At 36.2% G+C, this 24854-nt stretch overlaps 1 protein-coding gene across 2 annotated transcripts in view; it reads left to right on the top strand.

Annotated features, from left to right (window-relative positions):
- The window catches only part of Snx27 (sorting nexin 27), an 86473-nt gene that overhangs the window by 48703 nt on the left and 12916 nt on the right, over window positions 1–24854 (top strand). For both annotated transcript variants that reach the window (XM_074048095.1, XM_074048096.1), the window contains 5 exons: window positions 2370–2434; window positions 4707–4811; window positions 8361–8439; window positions 10363–10526; window positions 24011–24100. In XM_074048095.1, coding sequence (XP_073904196.1) covers window positions 2370–2434; window positions 4707–4811; window positions 8361–8439; window positions 10363–10526; window positions 24011–24100 — 503 coding nt within the window. The remainder of the gene's footprint in view (window positions 1–2369; window positions 2435–4706; window positions 4812–8360; window positions 8440–10362; window positions 10527–24010; window positions 24101–24854) is intronic.

The raw sequence follows: 24854 nt of genomic DNA, 5'->3' as shown, positions 1-24854 counted from the left end.
ATTCAGCAATTCTTTGTCCTTATGTGCTTGTGTAAGAACTAATTGACGTAGTTAATTTAAAAAAGAATACTTTGGTAGGGAGCCTTATCCCTGAAGGAAAACTATTTTCTTCATAGAATGTAGTAGAACTTCTTTCTCTGTTTTCAGCTTTTCCTAACATGGACTTGCCTCTGAACAACAGCCTTAGGGAAGTGAGAAAGGGCACAGTTTTTTTAATCAAATGAAGTAAAGCCATCAGTATAATTTACCATCCTCAAGAGAGTGTCAAAAATTAACTTTCGGGCTGAAGGTGTGGCTCAAGTGGTAGAGCACCTGCTATGCGTTTGTTGCCCTTAACGCAGAGAAACTAAAGCAGATACCTTAAAAGTAACTGAGGCCAATAGGAAAAGGGGACCAGGAACTAGAGAAAAGGTTAGATCAAAAAGAATTAACATAGAAGGTAACACACACGCACAGGAAATCAATGTAAGTCAATGCCCTGTATAGCTATCCTTATCTCAACTAGCAAAAACCCTTGTTCCTTCCTATTATTGCAGGGCTGGGATGTAGCTCAGTGGTACAGCGCTTGCCTAGCATGTGTGAGGCCCTGGGTTCGATCCCAGCACCAAAAAAGAAAAGACAAAAAAAAAAAAAAAAAAAAAAAGCCTCTCCCCTTCCTATTATTGTTTATACTCTCTCTACAACAAAATTAGAAATAAGGGCAAAATAGTTTCTGCTGAGTATTGAGGGGGTGGGGGGAAGAGGGAGGGGGTGGGGGGAAGAGGGAGGGGGTGGAGTGGGTGGCAAGGGAGGGGGTGGGGGCAGGGGGGAGAAATGACCCAAGCCTTGTATGCACATATGAATAATAAAAGAAAAAAAAAGAAAGCAGTTAACATTTTCTATTACTATAATAAATATCTTTGTACCATCTATATTTTAGTATACATTTGATAAACTTGTTTAAAATGCATGTTCAAAGAGTGTTTTACAGATAAGCATATCACTACTGTCTTTGTAAATGGAAAGATTCCTTTCAAAACAAATTGTACTAACAATGAGATTATACCTATGATCATTTTCAGTGTTACTTGTAAGTGATCTCTTTTTACTTAGTTTTGAAATTATCACCAAGCATTTAAAAGCAAATTTGTGTATGAAAATATCACAATGAGACCCCTTTGTACTATTTATATACACTAATAAAAAAAGCAAGTTCTCTCTGGAAAAAAAAAAAAAAGAGCACCTGCTATGCAAGTGTGAAGCCTTGATTTCAAATTCTAGTCCCACCAAAAAAAAAAAAAAAGAAATTAAGTTTATTAGATTTATATGATTAGCTACTTAGCTGCCTGCTTTCCATTCTCTCCCTTCCTTTCTTCCTTCCTCCCCCTCCCCCACTGCTCTACCACTTGAGCTATACTACAAGCCTTTTTTTACTTTTTAGTTATTTTGTCCACTGCAGTCTTTTTTACTGTGCCTCCCAGTCACTGGGATCACACCATGCCTGACTTGTTAGTTGATGGGAGTTTCACTAACTTTTTGCCTGAGTTGATTGGCCTCTTACCATGATCCTCTTGATCTCTGCCTCCCAAGTAACTAGGATTATAGATGTGAGTCACTGCACCCAGCTCTTCTGTTTTTGATTATCATTTTGGAACTAAAGTCAATGAGGTAGAATGATACACTGAGCTTAATACTTAATTAGTTACCCTTTTTTTTTTTTTTTTCCAAAGTGACTTTAAATGCTTATTGTTCTCTGACTAGCCTGTTTCTAGACCGAATAGATTGGTTTTTTGCAGTTCTGGGGTTTGAACTTGGTGCCTCATGCTTGTTAGGCAGGTGCTCTACCACTTGATCACTCCTCCAGCCTGTCCTTCTGTATTTCAATTTTTATATATGATTTGCCCTTTTTTAAGAAAAAAGTTATTTATGTTGGTTTTTTGAAATAGAATCTTGCTATGTAGCCAAGGCTGGCCTTGAACTCTAGATCTTCCTGCTTCTGCCTCCCAAGTACTAGGATAACAGGCATACTTCACTACTCTCAGCTTGGCTATTCTTAATTGACCTTTGCTTTTCATGCCTCTTTCCCCCATGTTCTGTTGTTTTAACATGTTAGTAGGCCACATAGACTGAAAAGTTAGGTTTATTGTACTTTTATTTTTCTTTTCTGGTATGTTTTATATTTTTTTTAGCAAACTACATCTTTGGGTTTTCTGCTTTTCCTGTGTCTAGATCACATGATGAATGTCATGCCTTAAAATCTCATATGCCAGGACCACATCTACCTTATCATTGCCTGCTAGTGATGATTTAAACTTAAATCTTGGTATGTTCTTGACTTCATATTCTTGATTTTAGGACCTTATGCTAGATTGTATCTTTGTTTTCCACAGTGTGTTCAATACGAGTCATCGGTGAGAGTGACATCATGCAGGAATTCCTGTCAGAATCAGATGAGGTAGGTGAATACCTCCTTCAGTGACTCCTCAATTCCTGTGTGGGCAAAAATAAAGACAATGACTGTGGGTTGAATTGTAGTAAGCTCCAAATAAGTATATTTCTTCTACTTTGTTTTCATATGTATCACTTAAGATCTAGTGCCGAGTCCAACTTTCTTTGAAGTCTTCCCTGATGACTCAGGTCATCAATTTTTCATTCCACCAAGAACTTCTTGGTGGTATTAGTCAGTACCACTCAGTTATCACCATATTGCTATCTCATTCTCTAATTTTTGTACATGTAATCAGTTTGTCACTTTATATTTTTAGCATATAAGAGTATGAGCTACCTGTAGGTAAGAGCTAAATCTTGATCATCTTTATATTCCCAGTGCCTTACTACAGTATCAAGTGCTTAATAAATATTATTTGAATAGAAGAATGTGTATGCAATGCTAATATATTTTCCAGTAATTATTTTATATGTATATGTGTTGTTTTCATGACTATATTATAAGTTTCTTGTACACAGGGGCTTATAATTAAGTATAGCAGTTCCTCCTTATCCATGGTTTTACTTTCTACAGTTTCAGTTACCTGCAGTCAACTATGGTCTTAAAATATTAAATATAAAAATTCCATCAATAAACAATTCATAAATTTCAAATTGTGTGCCATTCTGAGTAACATAATGAAGTCTCATACGATCTCATGCTGTCCTACTTGGGACCCGAATCATCCTTTGTCTAGTATACCCACTCTGTATGCACTCCCTGCCTGTTAGTCACTTATTAGCTGGGCTACCTATCAGATTGACTCCCCTGGTGTCACATTGCTTATATTCAAGTAACTCTTAATAATGGTTTCAAAGCATCAGAATAGTGATGCTAGCCACTCAGATATACCCAAGAGAAGCTGTAGAATGCTCCTTTAAGTTCAAAAGGTAGAAGTTCTCAATAATAAGAAAAAATTATATGCTGAGGTTGCTAAGGTCTATGGTAAGAATGAATCTTCTATGAAATTATGAAAGAATGATAAAAAAAAAACTTCATTCTAGTTTTCCTATAATACCTTAAACTGCAGAAGTTACATCTGTGATTGTGATAAGTGCTTAGCAAAGATGGGAACAGCCTTAAATTACAGGATTAGTACTACCACAGTTTTAGGTATCCACTGAGGATCTTGGAACACATCCTCTGTGGGTAAAGGGGAGTACTGTAATACTTAGAGTAGATTTAGGTAATGAATAGTAATTTTTAAGTAGTCAGCGACGATGAGCTGATTCCTAGACAGTTATTTCTATCGAATAAAAGTTGCAAGGTTAGAGAAACATGTTAATTATTAAAAGCAGTAAGTTTTTTTTCTTCCAGGGCTGAGGATCAAACCTAGGGTCTTACTCATGCTAGACAAGTGCTCTACTATTGAACCCTAGTCAGTAGTATTTAAATTTTGAATTAAGGAAGATAAGAATTCTTTTTTTTGACCATTCTGGGGGCTGAACTCAGGGCTGTATGCTTGCTAGTCAGGTACTCCACTGCTTGAGACGTGATACCAGTCCTTTTTGCTTTGGTTATTTTTGAGAAATGCCTGGGTCAGCCTGGACTGTGATCCTCCTATTTATGTATCCCAGCTGGGAAGACAGGTGCATACCACCTTGTTCAGCCATTAATTGAGATAGGTCTTTTTGCTGAACTTTTTACTTAGGCAGCCCTTGAACAGAGATCTCTGCAGTTTACAGGCTTGAGCTACCACACCCTGCCAAGAATTGTTTACTCTTTACTAGAAGAAAATTGGGCATCAAACTAACTCAGATCCCTGAGTCTCATCTGTTTTTTTCGTTCAAAGATGTCCGATTATTTCATGGCTTGGAAAGGAAGGTTACCCCTTGAGCCAATCTGTATGCCTAACCATTAAAAACAAAATACGAAATATTTGTTGACACTACTGCTTTCAGTTGTTTTCTTTCTCAATTGTGAATTCTAAATGGGGTGATGTAAGTGAACCAAAAATCTCTGTGTTTGACCTAGACTGCTTTACACAGTTTTCTGTTTTGAAATGTGAACATATTGACTTCAATATGTTTCTTTTTTTCCTTGTTCATATTAAAGGTTAACTTCTGCTACAGCCTAAAGTCAACTTTATGACTTTTAAATATACTAAGGTTTTGTTTTTCCCCCTTTTTATTGGAACTTACTTCCTCTCTATTACATGATAGATGTTGTTTAACTAGCATGTTACATGGAGAATGAGAATTTACTAGTCAAAGTTCTTTCTCTGTATCTTTTCCCTCAGAACTACAATGGTGTTTCTGATGTAGAGCTGAGAGTAGCATTACCAGATGGAACAACAGTTACTGTCAGAGTTAAAAAGAACAGCACTACAGACCAAGTATATCAGGTAAATTAAACTTGATATTGAATAATGTGAGGTTAAGAAAGATAGATTGAGTTAATATATATAATGTGCATTTAGAGTATTGGTGCACAATAAGTTTATTAAATTGTTATTATTAATGTGAAAATACTTTGCCCTCCTTAAAAGAAATATGCAGTAAATATCCCTGGGTATAGCAGTTATAATTAATCCCTCCTTTTTTCCTTATAAAAAATTTTATAACATACATGAAAATAGAATAGTGTAATGATCTACATATAGTTTTTTGTGATGTTGGGGACCAAACCCAAGGTTTTGCACATGCTAGTCGAGCTGTCTCTACCACTGAGCTGTATCCTTAGCGCTCATCACTCTTATTTAATAATTATCAAGATTTTGCCACATTTGCATCATGTATCCTTTTCCTTTGCCTATTTATTTATTTATTGATTGATTGATGGTAGTGGGGTTTGAACTCAGGTGCTCTACCACTTGAGCCACTCTACCAGTCCTGCTTCTATCTTCTCAAAGCAAAACCCAATGTTATTAGACCTATACATACTTCAGTATACATCTAAAAAAAATGCCATTATCAAACCTAAAAAATTTAGCACTATTTTCTTAGTATTAACTAATAACTATTCCATAGTCAGATTTTTCCAGTTATCCAAAAGTGGCTTTTTAAAAAAATTTGGATCTGGGACTGGAGGCATGGCTCAAGTGGTAGAGCACCTGCCTAGCAAGTGCAAGGCCCTGAGTTCAAGCTCCAGTACCAGAAAAAAAAAAGAATCCAAACAAGTTCCTTATATCACATTTGCTTTAATATAGATCAGTTCCCCTTTCCTTCCCCAACTTTTTCTTTTCCATGCCATTGTTTTGTTGCAGAAATTGGGTCATTGTCCTGTACAACGACCCACATTCTGAATTAATCTGTTTGTTTCTTCATAGTGTCTTTTACTATGTCCTTCTATCTCTCTCTATATTCTATAAATGGAAATATACTCTGGAGGCATGATTACATTCAGGTTCTGCTTTTTCAATATGAATATTCACAATTGGTGGTATATAGATCATCTTCTTAACAGGCAATACACAATATCTAGTTATCCACTTTTAATGGTAATAAGATTAATTGGTATGGTAGACTTGGTGGTGATTATTACCTGCTCTCTTCCTTGTAGTTTTCCACTGATCTTTTGTCAAATGAGCGTATCTATCGATGACTATTGCCTTAATCAATGATGTCATAATGGTTGCAATGACTTTCTAATTTTCTCATTTCTCTGCATAACTAGGTTTCTTCTATAAATTATTTTCCCTTATCAACTAAGGCTATTTAGTTATCCTAAAATGCTGTTTATAGGAAAGAGATAAATCTTCAAGTTTTTCCTTCTATTGTTAGTTCTTAGAGTGAAGAATTGGTGCCTTAGTTGATTTTTTTTTTTTTTTGGTGGTACTGGGGATTGAACTCAGGAATTCAACTCAGAGTCTGGTGCTCGCTAGGCCAGCAGTCTACCACTTAAACCACACTCCAGTCTCCTAGTTGATTCTTATGATGTCCAATGAGAAATTATTATGTATATTTTTAGTATTGTGTGGTTTTAGAAATAAAATATGACTTAATCAGTAGCATATTACCATCTTTTTGATGCTCAAGTTATCCTATTTTTGGCCAATGGAAGCTCCTTCATGTCTGCTCCTATATACCTTTTTTTTTTTTTTTTTGGCAGTACTGGGGTTTGTACTCAGGGCATCATGCTTGCTAGGCAGGCACTCTACAACTTAAGCCAATCTGACAGCTGGTCCTATTTACTTTTGATGCAATCCATTAGTTTATAGTATCATCCTTGGTATAACAAGATGTCCTGGGCTCATCTTTATACATTTCCTACGCTAGACCCAGAATAAGCCATTTCCTCATGGAGTCTGATTCCTTTTATTGAGAAATGGATTTAAGATCATGATATAGGCACTGGGTATAATCATTGCTTGAAAGCTTTTTCATTTGTCTTTAATTCCACCTTGATCAAGATTTTTAGGGAGACAAGTGGTATTAATGCTTAGTTCTCCTTTGCAACACAAAAAAAATTATCCCTCATTTATTCATCTCCTATATACCATTGCAAAGGATATGAGGTATTTTTGAAGCAATATACTGATGGAGTAATTGTAAGAAAAAAAATGCTTGTTTTTATTGCTTGCTGATGTTTTATTTTCTTTGCCTTTTTTCAATGTTTCTTTAGCAGGGCCTAGGGTTTTTTTGTTTGTTTGTTTTGTTTTGTTTTTTTAAACTTTTCTTCCTATCCTGTTGCTTAGATTTCTAGATAGAAGCCATTTTTCAAACCTTGAGAGCATATCAGTTTCTAGCCAGTATGGTATAGAATAGTGATTTGGAACACTTAACAATGTGCAGTTCCTACACCACTTTAGCAGTGAACCCTAGGCCTGATATGTGAGCAGATATGGGAAGAAGGGATATGCTCATATTTGGTTTGCTGACATGCTAACATTCAACAGTTTTTTCTTGTTCAATTAATACCTTATTTATATTGGGATTGCTCTTTAAAGGGGATTTTGTTACTACTATTTGTTTTTTGCTTTGTGCTTTGTTATTTATAGATAATTTCTGTTTTCTATTTATTTGCACATGGAATCTTTCAATTTCTTTTTTATTTGCCATGTTAGGTCCTTAGTTCCTAGAGAAAAGGACTGATCCTTTTTTAACGTGCCTCTTTTTACAATATTTTGCTTTTTTCATGTGGTTATTGATGATGGTAATTCTTAGGAAATAAAGTTGCCTAAAAGTCCCCAGTTTGGAACATAGGTCATCTGAAAAATAAAGACAATTTGTGAAACCTGAATAAGAGTGACAAAATAGTGTTTTAAGCTCAACAATCAAGCCAGGCAGGGAAGTTCACACCTGTAGTCCAAGCTATTCTGTAAGCTGAGGGAGGAGGATCGCTTGATCCCAGGAATTTGAGGCCCGTCTACACAACTTAGGAAGATCCTGTCTCTTAAAAAAAGCAAATAAAACAGTTTGGGCATGGTGGTACATGTCTGTAGTCCTGGCTCCTTGGGAGGCAGAGGCAGAAGGGTGGTGAGGCCAGCATGGACAAAGGTAGTAGAGAGAGACCCTGTCTTTAAAAAAATGGGAGTAAGGGGCTGACGGAAGTGGCTCAAGTGTCAGAGCACCTGCTTAGCAAGTGTGAGGCCCTGAGTTCAAACTACAGTACTGCAAAAACAAAACAACAACAAAACTTTTGTGGAAAGAAGTTATATTTCAAGAGGAAAACCTGGTATTAAGGAGAAATTATTATCAGCTTGTATTAGAAGAGAGAAACTCAGAGATCATAGCTATTTGAGTCAAAGGCAGGTGTTTTGTTTTTCCTTTCATATATATGTATGTATGTATGCATGCACACTTAAGAATAGTTATGGACCATGATAGTTTTTATGAAGCCAACATATCACAACCTCTCCCTTTACCCACCTCCACACGTATGTACACACATTTCTCCACAGCATTGTGTGATTTAGTTTTGCTGAAGCCATTCTATCCTGTTTAAACTTTAGGCTATTGCAGCAAAGGTTGGCATGGACAGTACAACAGTGAATTACTTTGCCTTATTTGAAGTGATCAATCATTCCTTTGGTAAGTGCTAGTGGCTATTAAGTTTTGTTTGGGAGTATTTTATTTTAATGCTATTGGATAGAAACTATTTTCCCAGAGAAGAGCTTGAAGACAAGGGGTGGGCCCACTCATTAGGACTCTGTCTAACCAGCGAACCAGGCAAATCCTGTCAAGCCTGGTCATCAGGATACCTGGTAACTGTTGATTCTTTTTCTCTTTTGTCAGTATGTATAAGTTATACCTAGTGCTGAATCAGATACTTTCTTAAGGTTCTTTTATATCAGAGGTTCAAAGTTAATATATTCCAATGAAATAGCCTTAAAAAGAGAATGTTCTGTTTAGTCAATGTGGTTTCAGTGTACTTTATGCTTTTTGTAAAGACTTTTAGGAATGGCTTTTTTTTTTTTTTTTTAGAAGTTAAAGATATATTGCTTAAAAGCTTTTGTTTAAATTCTTATATTTAAGTTTCTGTGTGAATAGATTTCCTCTTTCTAGAAAATTTGATTGCATGATGACAGAAAGTCTCTCATTTTATAAAAGCTAGGGGTGGTATCACAGTCACATTGGTTACACTGAAATCACAAAGAGGAGGTGAAGTCTGTGGGCTTGCTCTAAATTATATGGGTTTCTATATTTATGAGTCTCTTCTGTATCACACATGCATACAGGGCCAAGACCAGAAGTGACATAGAAACATTAGTTGATCAGACTTTTCTCTTCCCAGAAGGAGGAGAATTTGGTAAATTTCAGTTGTCTTGCCATCCTAGGACAAAGTAGAGTAACTGATTCCCCTAAAGCAGCCATCTCCCTATTATTATTTTCCTTCCCAACCCTCAGCAGCATAGTAGGAAGGTATAAATTGTGTCACAAAGGATTGGCTAGGTACCAGGATATTTGGGTTCTAATCTTATCCTTTTCTAACCTTTTAATTTCACTAAAATGAAAAATATTAAATCTGTGTTTGCAGTGTTATAAAGCCAAGTAAATATTAAGAGAGGAAAACTCAGGAAAGGCAGTACTTGGGAGCACTTGGGAGACTGAGATAGGAGGATTATGAGTTTGAGGCCAGCCTGGATTACTTAGTGAAAAAAAAAAAAGTATAATCCCTGCCTCTTGGGACCAGAGATAGGAGGATTGTGGTTCTAGACCAGCTCAAGTTAAAAAAAAAAGTCAGAAACCTGTCTCAAAGAATAAGCTGGATATGGTAGGATACAGCTGTAATCCCAGCTAGGTTGGAGTCATAGTAGGAGGATTGAGATCTGCAGCTGGTCTGGACAAAAAGCTTGAGAGACCGTATCTGAAAAATAATTAAAGCCAAAAGGGCTAGGAGTGTAGTTCAAGCAGTAAAGTGCTTCCCTAGCAAGCTTGAGCAAGGCCCTGAGTTCAAACCCCAGTACTGCCAAAAAAAAAGAAAGAAGAAATTAAAAGTGGTGGTGTTTTGTCCTACCGTATGCTGTTAAGAAGAATTATACTTTCAACTGTGGTGAATGCCCTAGGGTTTCAGGAGTGGGGTGGGAAGAGTCTTTTAGTTCTTTACATAAATGCAGTTCATTGAGAATGGCCATAGGAGAGACTCTGAATGCCTCATAGCTGGGTAAGAAGAGAGGCTTGCTCTGAACGTGTTCAGTGGATATCACCTGTAGCCAGATTGTAAATCAAGTACTTTGAGTTTGGAGTTGGTGTATGCAGAGTCATCATGTTTACTGAAGGATCTACCATTCAAGTGATAGGTTTCGGTCAGTTTGAGGCTTGACTGGCCATAGTCACAGTTGGGAGGAATAGATTTGACTAAACACATGGTGATTTTGTGCTCCATGATGAATTTGAGCTGATGTTCTAGCTAGTGATAACGTACTATTCTTGATCTGCCTTGCATTGCATAGTTTAAACTAGGGAATTCCGTTATACATCCTCTCACTACAGCTTTCTTTGTTTTGTCATCAGTGCGTAAGCTGGCACCTAATGAATTTCCTCATAAACTCTACGTCCAGAATTATACATCTGCTGTGCCAGGCACCTGCCTGACTATTCGAAAGTGGCTTTTTACAACAGAAGAAGAAATCCTCTTAAATGACAATGACCTTGCTGTTACCTACTTCTTTCACCAGGTGGGTGAATTGATCTTCCTGAAGGACCTAGTTTCTTTTTCTGTTTGTATATAGTTGGTAATTTGCCAATTCAGCGTGAATCCTTGAGTCTGAGTTACAGTTGTAAAATGTTCTATCCCAAAAGAAATAAATTGTGGAGATAGCCTGGAGTTTAAAAAGCATTACATTCTGCTGGCAGAGTGGCTTAAGTATTAAGACTGCCTGCCTAGCAAGCATGAGGCCCTCAATTTAAACCCCAGTACCAGCTGGGCACCCATGGCTCATGCCTATGATCCTAGTTACTTGGAGGCTAAGATCAGGATGATTGATGTTCAAGACCAATTCGGGCAAACAGTTCACAAGATCCTATGTCCAAAATAACCAGAGCAAAAATAGACTGGATGTGTGGCTCAAGCAGTAGAGTGCCTGTTTTGTAAGTACAAAGCCCTGAGTTTAAACCCTAGGCCCAAGAAAAAAGAATTCTAAGCTTTTTAAACAACAGAAAATGAGCATTATGGCTATGTGCCTGTTCAAAATTTACTCATCAATATATATACTGTATGTCTGGGAACAACAGTATCTGTTTTTCCTGTTCTCACACCACATCAATACAGAAAACTTCTGTGACCTCAAAAGGTATGTGAATTTCTTCCCACCAGCAATCAAGCAAGCAATTTTACGGTGGACATCAGGTAGGTATCTTCAAATTTAATTCAGTTCTGACCCAATCTGAAAATTCCGATCAACTGACTGCAAGTTGAAGTTCCCATATCCCTCTCTGGCTTGAATAATTTGCTGGAGCAGCTCATAGAACTCAAGGAACCACTTTACTTAACATTCACCAGTTTATTATAAAGAGTATTTTAAAGGATATGAATAAGCAAGAAATGAAATGCAGAGATACTCAGTAAGATCTGGAAAGGTCTGGAGCCAGGAGCTTCCATCCCCATGGAGCTGCTCCTGGCAGATGAATGAATTCTCATTTGACTTCCTGTAAGCCTCCACATGTTCAGCAGTCTGCAGTCTAGGAGCTCCAGAACCCTCTCCTTTGGTTTTTTTGTTTTGTTTTTTCCAGTACTGGGGTTTGAACTGAGGGTCTACACCTTAGCCACTCCATTGGCCCTTTTTTGTGATAGGTTGTTTTCTAGATAGGGTCTTAAGGAACTGTTTGTCTAGGCTGGCTTTGAACTGCGATCCTCCTGATCTCTGCCTCCTAAATAGCTAGGATAACAGGTGCGAGCCACCAGCACCTGGCTAGTCCTTTGAGTTTTTACAGGGACTTAGGATGGGCTTGACTAAAATATAAACAACTGGCTGGCAGAGTGGCTCAAGTGGTAGAGCACCTGCCTAGCAAATGTGAGGCCCTGAGTTCAACAATAACAACAAAAATGAAGTATAGACAACCATGTCGAAATATGATTGGACAAAAAGGTGTAGTCTAATGCTAACAGACTTAAGTGAGGATACCCAGCAAGGCCTGTCTGGTTCTTTTTGGCCTCTCTGTGCAGCATTCCTTCCTCACATGGGGAAGGAATGGGTTGGGGACCCCTTCTGAAATAGGAGTCTTACCATCAGAGAATTTCTTTACAACCTACCTTGTGTTTATCCATCTCTTCATTATAAGTAGTTATATTGCTTCTACTTAATTTTTCAGATTTCATGCAGTATTTTTTAATTTCCCACTATTAAAGATAGGGCACTAGGTCTCTTCTTCCCCTCTTCCTACCCTTACCTTTCTCATCTTTCCTTGGTATAGTCAAATTATATTTGCTAGGTAATTATTCAGCACTTACATCATGGTGACTCTGTAAATAATGAAATCTACAGCAGAGCCATTGACTACATACTGTCTTAATTTTCATTCTTTTACATTATTTTTCCTCAGCTGATTTTGCCCTCCTTTTTTCATTTAGCTTAGTTTTCTGTGTACTTACAGTTTTTAAGCTCTATACTCTTTACCAGTTGTCTGAATCTCTAAGGACATTCAGATCCATCAGTCTCTACTTTCAGAAGAAATCTCTTGTAGAGCCTTTTGGCCTATCTTAAGTCTGAACTGGGGCTCTGTACTCTGGTGCACACTGCATCCTTGGATTGCCTTTCACTATCACCATCTCTTGTGTCTCCTATTTCCAGTGTTTGGGTACTTGTCCCTTTATTTTTCTTTACTCCCTTATTTTGGTAAAACACATTCTCAGCCTCTCAAAAAATGGTACATAGGAGATGTAAAACCCTGTTTTAAAATCTTGAGTGTCAATGGAGTTTTATGCAGCCATGAAGAAGAATGAAATGTTATCATTTGCTGGTAAATGGATGGAATTGGAGAACATCATTCTGAGTGAGGTTAGCCTGGCCCAAAAGACCAAAAATCGTATGTTCTCCCTCATATGCGGACATTAGATCAAGAGCAAACACAACAAGGGGATTGGACTTTGATCACATGATAAAGCGAGAGCACACAAGGGAGGTATGAGGATAGGTAAGACACCTAAAAAACAAGATAGCATTTGTTACCCTCAACGCAGAGAAACTAAAGCATATACTTTAAAGCAACTGAGGCCAATAGGAGAAGGGGACCAGGAACTAGAGAAAAGGTTAGATCAAGAAGAATTAACCTAGAAGGTAACACACATGCACAGGAAATCAATGCAAGTCAACTCCCTGTAGAGCTATCCTTATCTCAACTAGCAAAAACCCTTGGTCCTTCCTATTATTGCTTATACTCTCTTCAACAAAATTAGAGATAAGGGCAAAATAGTTTCTGCCGGGTAGCAAGGGGATGGAGGGGAAGGGAGGGGGTGGGGGAAGAAGGGAGAAATGACCCAAACATTGTATGCATATGTGAATATAAATAAATAAAAATTTAAAAAATAAACATAAAATAAAATTTTGAGTGTCTGAAAATGCTTCTTTCACACTTGATGTTAGGGTTGGGTATAGAACTCTTGAGCCACTCCACCAGCCCTTTTTTGTGAAGGGTTTTTTTTTAGATAGGGTCTCATGAACTATTTGCCTGGACTAGCTTTGAACCAAGACCCTCCTGATCTCTGCCTCCTGAGTAGCTAGGACTTACAGGGGTGAGCCACCAGCACCCAGCTTAAAGTGAAAGTCTGATTTTTTTTTTTGGCCATACTGGGGCTTTGAACACTGGGCCTCATGCTTGCTAGGCAGGCACTCTACCACTTGAGCCACTCTGCCAGACCTATAGAACTCTGAAATTAAAAATTGTTTTCCTTCCAAAATTTTAAAGAATTATCTAGTTTCCAGTGCTGCTGTTAGCAAGTCTAAAGCCATTTTTATTTCTATACCATTTTATATGACCATTTTTTCTTTCCCAAAGCTTATAAGATTTTTTTGTCTTTGTTGATCTGAAGTTTCACAATCATGTGCCTTGCTGGGGATTTATTTTTGTGTTTTGTGTTGAGCCCTTTATGAGAAATTTGTCTTTTCTGATTTGCCAAGTTTTTAAATTATTAAATTGATGATTTCTAATCTTTTATTTTTTTGTTTTTTCTAATCTTTTATTTTTTCTAATCTTTTTTTTTTTGTTTTTTATTTTTTTATTTTTTTGTTTTCCTCTTTTGTTTAGAACTGCTATTCTGATAACGGGATTTCTTGATCTGCCCTATCATTTTCTTATCTTCTCATATTTTTAATTTGTCTTCTTGCTCTACTTTATAGAAATAACTCAGATTTATCTTCTGGTCCATCTATTGAGTTTTTCATGTAAACTATTATTAAAAAGCTTCTTTTTGTTCTCAGAATATCCTTTTTTATATGTAATATTCTATTTTTGTGGTTATATTTTTTTAACTTTCTGAGGATATTAAAAATAGCATTTTTTATGCTGGGGATAGTAAGACACGCCTGTAATCCCAGCACTCAGATGGCAGAGGCAGGAGAATTAAGGACAGTGTGGGCTACATAGCAAGACTATGTCTCAAAAAAACAAAACAAAACAAGAATTTACTGGTATTTTAATAGTTTTTTAGGAGGATGTAAAAGTAGTTGTTTGTTTTTAATTTGCCGTCCCTATCTAGAAGTCTTCTTTCATGAACTTTTCCTACATGTATTTATATTTACATTTGACATTAGGTGTTTGTAAGATAGGTAATTTTTACATAGTTATAATCCTAAATGTAGATAGAATTGTTTACTCTTTTTCCTTTTCACATCTTTATTGTTCTTTTATATATCATTCATGACTGAATTAATGTATCATACATTAATTATTTTTTCTTATTAGTTCCAGGGTATTTTTTAGCATGTAGTTATAAATAATGCTATTGTGAACTTTTGTAATATCACTTTTCCCATGTGTTTTTCTTTTGAATAAGCTGTTGTTATTTATTTTGTTTGTGTTGTATGAACCAGTAGAAAGTAAAAAATGGCTTGGGGTGTGGCTCAAGTGGTAGAGCAGCGGGTAGGGTGGAAGGAAGGAAAGAAGGAAGGAAAAAAAGAAAGGAAGGGAGGGATGGAGATTTTAACATTTTGTATAATAGTATTTATCTTTTCCTTTGTTATTTCTGTTGCTTAACTAGTATATTTTATCTTCAATAGTAAATTTAAATGTGTTATTACATTTTAATTCTCAATACTTTTTCTTAATATTTAATATTTTAATCTACCCAGGGTTTATTGTGGTATGCAGTATGAAGTATGAATGTTTGGTCTGAGTTAAATTTTCTTGGATTGCTTGCTTATTGCTATCCATATAGCATGGTAGAATATGTTAAATGGTTGATTTCTAATATATTGTGCTTAATTTGTCTTTTATTAAATTTGGCTGTATGTATGTGTGTATTTATCCACACATACACATATTTACAAAAGTTCTTACACTGTATCACAATTAAATTTACCCCCTCCATCATTCTCCTTTATTCTCCCCTCCCCCCCATGATTATTGTTTATTATGGTACATTTTGATATCTGGTAAGACTAAGCCCTCTGTATTAGTCAACTTTGCATTGCTATAATGAAATGAGTGAGTTGATTAACTTATAAAGAGCAAAGGTTTGTTCTGGCTTACTGTTGTGGAAGCTCTAGTCCAAGATTGGGCAGTCCTATTGCTTTGGACCTCTGGCAAGGGCAGTAAATCATGGTGGAGCACATAATGGAGCAAACTGTTTATATCATCTGTCAAGAAGAAGAAAGAGAGACTGGGGTCCCAAAATACCTCTGAAGACCTGCTCCAGATGATCTAAGGACCTCCCTACAAGGCCCTATCTCTTAAAGGTGCTTAATCGCACCATCCTGGGGGCCTGGCCTTTAATACATAGGCCTTTGGGGGACATTCAACACCCAGACTATAGCACCTACCTCTTTTAGGCCCAATATTCTTGGCCATTTTATTTTTTCAATATGTTTTGACATAGGTTCTCACTATGTATCCCATGCTGGCCTCAAACTCATTATCCTTCTGCCTCATCCTCCTGAGGATTACAGGTTACACCATGACACCCCACTTTTACAAATATTTTTTAATCCATTTCATAACATCTTATACAGTATTATGATTCCAGTTGGAATACTGTTAAATTTATAATTTAATAGGAAAAGAATGACCATTTTTATTAAATGCAGTATTCCCAACCAAATACATAAGGTTTCTGTTTTATTCAACTCCTCTTTTGTTTCCTCAAATAAAGCCCTTTAATTTTATGTTTTATATATGTGTATTAAATTAATTCACAAATATTTTATATTTTTACTGCTATTATGAATGGAATCATTTTTCTTTGTTGTTGAAGTGGAAAAATCATTAGCTTGGAGTCAGAATATTGGTTGCAAGTACAAGCTCTACATTGAGCAAATCCCTAGCATAGTTTTGATTAAATCTGTCTTCTGAATCTTTTAAAGGGAAATAGTAGCAGCAATTCACAATTTTTAAAAAAATGAGTATTAAAATTGAGACTGGCGGAGTGGCTTAAGTGGTACAGCACCTGCTTAGCAAGCATGAGGTCCTAAGTTCAAACCCCAGTACTGCCAAAAAAAAAAAAGAGTATCAAAATCTAAATGAGGAGAGCACATGAAATTGTTTTTTGAGTTATAAAACTAAGACAAAATAAAATGTTTAGGCACATAGAAAAGCTAGTGCTTTTGTAGCAATAACTCCTATCTAGCTATTTTTTTAACTTTCCTGTTGCCTCAGATTATTTTTTAATAGTTTTATTGAGCTACAATTGATAGACAATAAACTGTACATATTTAATATATACAATTGGTTAGGCTTGATTTAACTTTCTTAACCAGTTTAAAGTATACAGTTTAGTAATATTAAGTACATTCATATTGTTGTGCAGCAGATTTCTAGAACTTCTTTATCTTGCAAAACTTGAAACTAGATATATGTCCATTAAGCAACAATTCCTTATTTCCCATTCCCTTCTACCCTGGGCAACCACCATTCTTCTATTTCTATAAATTTGAGTATTTTAGATACTTCATGTAAGTGAAATCGTATAATATTTGTCTTTTTTTGTGACTGGATTATTTCACTTAGCAAAATGTCCTCCAAGTACATTATGATAAGATTTCCTTCCTTTTAAATATGTATAAAGTATATATTTAAGTTCATATTCCTTTAATATATTGTATGTATTTATCACATTTTGTTTTTCTGTTCATTTGTGGATAGACATTTGGGTTGCTTCTACCTCTTGGCTGTTGTGAATTATGCTGCATGAACATGTGTGTGCAGATATTCCTTGGAGATCCTTTTTTTTCACTATGCCGAGAAGTGGGATTGCTAAATCCTACTGGTGATTCTATTTTCAATTTTGTGTATGTATGTTTGCCTCTCTCTTTCTCTTTCCCTCCCTCCCTCCCTCTTTATCCCTTTCCTCCCTCTCCTTCCCTCCCTCCCCCCCGCCCACTCACCTTCTGGCTCACTCACCCAGTTTCTTTCTCTTTTTATTAGCATAAATTAGTTACACAGGGGTTTTCATTGTGATATTTCCGTATGTGCATGCAATGTACTTTGAAGAGTTTTATCCCTTCTGTTATACTTTCTTAACCCCCTTCACTTCTCTCCCCTTTTTAAAACAATATTTAGTGGGCTTCAATATGCTATTCTCATACATTTATCTAATGCACTTAGATCATGTTCACCCCCCTACCCCCTCCCCTCTCCCTCTACACCTTCCCACTGGTCCCCACACCAGACAGTCCTTTTACACTCATGTCCCATTATTACTGTTACATTATCATCATCTTATGTCTAGGTTTTCATTTTTGGGCATACTTGCATTTGAAGGGGTCTTACACTTGCCAGGCAGGCACTTTACTGCTTGAGCTACAACCCCAGCCCTCATCTTATGTCTAGATTTCATATGTGAGCAAAAATATGCAATATTTGGCTTTTTGGAGCTTGGCTTATCTCGCTTAACATCTCCAGTTCCATCCATTTTCCTGCAAATGACATGATTTCATTTCATTCTTCTTTATGGCTGATTAATACTCTAGTGTGTATACATACCACATTTTCTTTATCCATTCATTGGTTGTTGGCACTTTAGGCTGATTCTACAACTTGACCATTGTGACTAGTGCTGCAGTAAACCTGGGCATGTGGGTATCTTTGTTGTATGTTGACTTACACAACTTTGTATAAATGCTCAAGAATGGCACATCAGGGTCCCTTGGTAGTTCTATTTGTAGTTTTTCAAGGAACTTCCATATTGATTTCCAGAGTGGTTACATTAATCTATATCTCCACCAATAGTGTGTGAAGATTCTTTTTCCCAGACTGGAGGCATAGCTCAAGTTGTAGAATGTCTGCCTAGCAAGTGCAAGGCCCTGAATTCAAACCCCAATACAGCCAAAACAATAAAGATTCCTTCTTCCACCCCACCTCCCACATTTGTTATTGGTTGTTTTCTTGATGATAGTTATTCTGACTGGGGTGAAATAGAATCTCAGTATAGTTTTGATTTATATTTCCCTTATGATTAAGGTTGTTGAACATTCTTCATGAGTTCTTGGCCATTTGTACTTCTTTTGAGAACTAATATGTTTGCCTATTTATTAATTGGATTATTTTTTCTTTTGGTGTTTAATTTTTTTGAGCTCTTTATGTAGTCTGGATAATAATCCTTTGTCCAATGAATAGCTGGCAAAGATTTTCTGTCATTCTGTGGTTGTCTGCTCATTCTGGTAATTGTTTCCTTTGATGTTCAGAAGCTTTTTAATTCGTTACAATCTCATTTGTCAGTTCCTGCTTTTGTTTCCTGAACAATTGGAGTCCTACTCAGAAAATAATTGCCTATGTCTCTGTCTTCCAGTGTTTTCCCCTAGTTTAAAGATTATGGTTTTATATTAAGATCTTTGATCCATTTTGAATTGATTTTTGTACAGGATGAAGAGGTAGTGGTCTTGTTTCAGTCTTGTACAGGTGACTGTCCAGTTTCCCCAACACCATTTGTTGAAGAGACTGTCTTTTCTCCAGTGTATGTTTTTGGCACCTTTGTCAAAAATAAGAAGACTGTAGCCGTACGGATTTATTTCTGAGTCTTCTATTCCATTGGCCTGCATGTCTCTTTTTGTGCCAGTACCATGCTATTTTTGTGATTATGGCTCTGTATTATAATTTGAAGTCAGGTATTGTGGTACCTCCAGTGTGCTTTTTGCTCAGGATTGCTTTAGCTATTTGGGATCTTTTATGTTTCCATATAAATTTTAGATTAATTTTTCTGTTTCTGTGAGGTATAACATTGGGATTTTGATGTGAATTGCATTGAATCTGTAGATTGCTTTTGGTAGCATAGCCATTTTCATGGTATTAGTTCTGCTAGTTCATGAACATTAGAGATCCTTCTGGTGTCTTCAGTTCTTTCTTCAATGTTTTATAGTTTTCATTGTATTTCACCTGCTTATTTAGATTTATCCCTAAATATTTTATTCTGTTTTTAATTTTTGAGGAACCATTAGTTGTTCCATAGTGACTGCACCATTTTATATTCCTACCAACAGCATAACAGCATACAGGACTCATTTGAACCACTCTGCCAGCAAAGGAGGCATAAAGGTCTGCAGTTGTCATTTTTCTGTTTTTTGTTTTCTATTTTTTTGTGTGTGTGTCTGGGATTTGAACTCAGGGCTTCCTGTTTGCAAAGTAGGAGCCTACTGCTTGAGCCACACCTCCAGTCCTCAAATGATGTTTTTGATAGTGTCTTTTGGAAATAATACTAAATTTTCCCCTTATTAATTTTAATTTTTATATCATATTTTGATGGTAGGAATATTTACTGTATTTTATTGATTCTAAGATGTTGTAAATTATAAGGTACATCATTATTTTTTGTATTGTGAATAAAGAGAAAAAAGCTACCAAATAAACTGGCATCATTAATTGTAAGGATACATCCCAATTTCAGAGATATTAAAATATGAAATAATGTGTATCTTAGAATTGGTGAGATATTAGATAAATAATAAGGGTAGTGAGCCTTTTCCATAAAAAAACATATATAGTAGATATTCTAAGTAGTTTATAGTAAAATTCTTGCCAAACCTTGTAAATTTACATACACTTAAGCTGTTCCTTCCTGAAAACTGACTAAAATAACAGTAATGGGATTGTAAAGGAATAAATGTACAAGGACAAAGAGAACAGAAGAGGATAAAACAGATGACAGCTGTCAACAATTTGTGAATATTTGAATGAATCTAGAAGAGTTTTGATGTTTGGTACTTGTGGAAGAATTGGTGACAGAATCAGTTATTGTTTGTAAATTGTTTGATAAAAATTGTGTATTGGAGGCAAGTGGTAGAGTGCCTGCCCCCCTAAGTTCAAACCCCAGTGCCACAAAAAAAAAAAAAAAAGATTGGAGCTGGGCACCTGTAGCTTATATCTGTAATCCTAGCTACTTGGGAAGCTGAGATTGGGAGGATCATGGTTCAAGGCCAGCCTGGGCAAATAGTTCAGGAGACCCCATCTCCAAAATAACCAGAGCAAAATAGGCTTAGAGGTGTGGCTCAAGTATATGGCACCTGTTTTACAAGCACAAAGCCCTGAATTCAGACCCTAGTTCCACCAAAAAAAAAGTTGGATATTGTTTGCAAATGAAAGTTACAGAAATTTGAAGCAATAAATCTCAGAGAAAAAATTATACAAGAAAGGAAGTCAGTCAGTACAGTAGATGTCTTAGTCGTGAACACTGTTTACATAATAGTAATGTAGAATATTGGTTAAAATGTTTTACTGACAGATTGAAAGAAGAGGAATGGGAATTTTGTGGGGTATAAGAATTAAAACCCATTGGGCATAGTGCCACAAGCCTGTGATCTCGGGGCTCTGGAAGCTGAGGCAGAAGGATTGAAAGTTCAGGGGCAGTCTGGGCTACATAGCAAGACCTTGTTTCAAGAAAACAAAAATATAACAAAACAAAAAAACAGTAACATTAGTCATTGTAACAGTGTCTAAATATAAACTACCAAGAATTTCTACCTTAAGTTTTTTAAAGAAAAGAGTCACTATCCTCATTATTTATCTGATATCAACTCTAAGGTACACATTATTTCACATTTTAACACCTCTGAAATTGAAATTTGTCTTACAGTCAATGATGTGTCAGTTTACTTGGTAGCTTTTTTCTTCACAATTGCTTCAACAGTGTCTAAAATTGCTGTCAGAAATTATTAGTGTAATAAAAATGATAAAATAAAAATTTTAAAATAAAATAAAAAACTTTAGAAAACTTCAAAAAAAATTATTAGTGTAAACATGACATTTAGAATTATGGAAAGATGATCAAAAAATTGTTTAGAGTGCTTAAAAGTAGCTGCCTTTTGTGGAATGAAACTCTGGGGTCAAGATGCTGCTATTTTTATATGCTGCTATTTTTATTGGGGGGTTTTTTTGTATGTACTAGGGTTTGAACACACAGTCTACACCTTGAGCCACTCCACCAGCCCTTTTTGTGATGGTTTTTTTTCGAGACAGATTTTCACAAACTCTTTGCTCGGGCTAGCTTCAAACCATGATCCTTCTGATCTCTGTCTCCTGAGTAATTAGGATTACAGGCTGTATCCCCCGGTTCCCAGCTTACTGAGTTTTGTTTTGTTTTGTTTTTGTAGTATTTTTGTTTTTAACTATGTGTATCTTTTACTTAATTTTTTTAGTTAAGAGAAAAAGGAATTTAGTATGGCAATTTTTATGTTTTCTATTCAGGGATAGTCAAGCAGTATAATCTTGCTAAGAAATGAAAGAGAACACTTCACTGTCCCATAAGAAAAAGAGTGCTCTCTGAAGAGTTGCTGGAGTAGGTAATCACTCTGACCTACCTCTGCTCTGGGGAAATGTTCATCATATATTTAAGTACTATTACAAGACAGGTCCCATCCTAGCTATTGGGGATTTGAAAAAAAAAAAAAAGAATATTTACTTAGTCATCAGAAAAAAGAATTGTAAAGCCTTTTCTCTTAATTAAATAATACCTTAAGTTACAATCTCTTGGTATCCTCAGGAGATTGGTTTCAGGACCCCCACACACACCCAATGGATACCAAAATCTGAGATGTTCAAGTCCCTTCTATAAAAAGGTCACAGTATTTGCATATAACCTATGCATTTCTTCCTGTACTCTTTAAATAATCTTTAGATTACTTATAATACCTATCACAATGTAATACCTATAATTAGTTGTTATGCCATATTTAGGGAAATGACAAAAAAAGTTTATGCATGTCAGTATAGATAAAATGTTTTTGAAAATATTTTCTATCTGTGTGCTAAACCCACAGATATGGAGGGTTTGATTGTACATGGAAAGTGGGATAGGCCGGTATTTCTTTGTTTGTCTTCTTTAATTCTGCCCCAGCTTTTTAATAATTGATTTAAATTTGGCCTGGAGCAGAACAGCCTTTTGGTGATAGATAGCAAAGTGTCAGATTTTTCAGGACCTGGGATAGCAGTTCTTATTGTGTATTCCCTCTATGCATAAGTGAACCCCACGGGTATGATCAAGACTAGAGAGAAACTAGCATCATCTTTCCATTAGACAGTCTCTTGCAGGACCTTAATTCCTCATGTGGTTCTTAGAAGAACTGAACAGCTAAATGATACTAATAACGATGATAGTAATAATAACTAAAAAATTTAAATGTATCTAAAATGAATTATAAATTTTAAAAATTGTTACCATCTTTTGTCTCCAAGACAAGATGTTGTTGTCATCTGTGAGATGAATATTACTTGTGTTTCTACAGACTAAAGGTTCAAGTGATTTTCGTAAGTGCACATTGGCAAGTGACAGAGCTAGAAGCTGAACTGGTCTCTCAACTTCAATTCTGAACTCATTCTTTTACCCAACTATTTTCTCTTAAAAGACCATAGGAAGCTGGGTGCTGGTGGCTCACACCTGTAATCCTAGCTACTTAAGAGGCTGAGATCAGGAGGATCGTGGTTTGAAGCCATCCTGGGCAAATAGTTCATGAGACTCCATCTCCAAAATAACCAGACCAAAATGGACTGGAGGTGTGACTCAAGTGTTAAGAGTGCCTGCTTTGCAATCTTAAAGCCCTGAGTTCAAACTGCAGTCCCACCAAAAACAAACTTATAAAAAGACAATAGGATGCCAGGTGTGGTGGTGTATACCTGTAAACCCAGTACTAAAGAGGCTGAAGCAGAAGGATCATAAGTTCATGGCCAGCCTGGGCTACATGACTTGTTCTAGGCCAGCCTGGGTAAGACACTGTCACCAAAAAAAGAAAGGAATATGGGAAATGATTTCTACCTTAAGTATCACAATATCCTTGATCTCACTGTTTTATCTCTTTATCTTAATTCATTTGGCATTGAGACACAAATCAATATTTCTTTAAAAAACAAACAAAAGACACATTTTTTTATTGCTTCTTTTAGATCCCTACTTAAATCTATCTCCTTAAGTTAAAATTCCCATGCCTGCTTTTTAGGATCCTTTAATACAATAGATTGTTAGCCTACCTGTCCAGCATTGTCCCCTCACGTTGTATCCTTTTTTTTTCTTTAACTCTGGCAGATCTGTTTCCTGAGTGATTTAAGCTCAAACCCATTCCTGTTTCTGTCATTCAGCCTATCCTTTGGCAGTCTGCCCAAGGCTTCCCTGATAACTATAATTAGCAGTAAGTGCTCCTGTTCTGACTACATACATCACATTTGGACTGTACATTTTTGTGATGTCATTGTTACCTTTAATGCAGTATTTTGTACTGTCTTTCAGTGCTTCTTTGTTTTCACGTGTATAAATTTATCAGAATTTCAATCTCTTGATGAGAAACTGGAGCCCTCACAAGCCTAGAACAGTCCTTGAACACATGCCAGATACTCTTTAAATGCCAGCTAATCCAATAAATATATCCATGTGGCAGAATTCACCATGATGATGATGATGACGACGACGACATGATGATGCTCCAACTGGATACAGGATTTTCTGAAAATGCATCTGTTTCTTTATTTTTATCAAGAATGTACTTGGTAATGATTTTTTACATTGGCTTCTCTGCTTTTATTTTGGTGACAGGCTGTTGATGATGTGAAAAAAGGTTACATCAAAGCAGAGGAAAAGTCTTACCAATTACAGAAGTTATATGAACAAAGAAAAATGGTCATGGTAAGTTTATGTCCCAGATGCTGTTATAAAATGCTCACTTTTACCTCTTAAGCTTCTTGTTCTAGTCATTTTTGAAAGGTACTGTAGACTGGCTGGTGAGCATATATATATATGCTGCTCTCATATATATATTTTTATATAGAAAGAGAGACTTTGCACAGTTCACTGTGTTCCTCCATTATTACACAAAAAAGGTTGAGTTATGATACATATGCATATACTTTTATTGTTATAGCTATGAACAGTAGGACTAGAGTTGTGGCTCAGTCCATAGAACTCCTCTTTGCAAGCACAAAGCCCTGAGTTCAAACCCTAGTCCCACCAAAACAAACTAAACAGTATTCTTTTTCATAAAAAAAAGTGCTAAAACAAAGATGTGCAAAACATAACAATATAATAAAGATAAGATTGAGAAAGAACTGGTCATTAGTTTTGGTTTTTTTTTTTTTTTCTTTTTAAGATAGTTCCAGGCTGCCCTGGAACTTGCTCCATAGCTAGGCTAACCTCAAATTCACGATCCTCCTGCCACAACCTCCTGAGTGCTGAGATTACAGGTGTATACCACCATGTCCAGCTTTAGATTTTTTTTCTTGGTGGGACTGGGTTTGAACTCAGGGCTTCTTGCTTACAAAGCAGGCACTCCTATTGCTTGAGCTACACACCCCCATCTGTTTTTCTCTGGTTATTTTGGAGATGGGGTCTCTCAAACTATTTGCCTGAGCTAACGTCAAACCATGATCCTCCTGATCTCAGC

Source organism: Castor canadensis, chromosome 11, assembly GCF_047511655.1.
Source record: "Castor canadensis chromosome 11, mCasCan1.hap1v2, whole genome shotgun sequence".
Lineage (NCBI taxonomy): Eukaryota > Metazoa > Chordata > Mammalia > Rodentia > Castoridae > Castor > Castor canadensis.
Note: the sequence above shows the minus strand (reverse complement) of the source record. Positions and strands in the feature narration are given on the sequence as shown.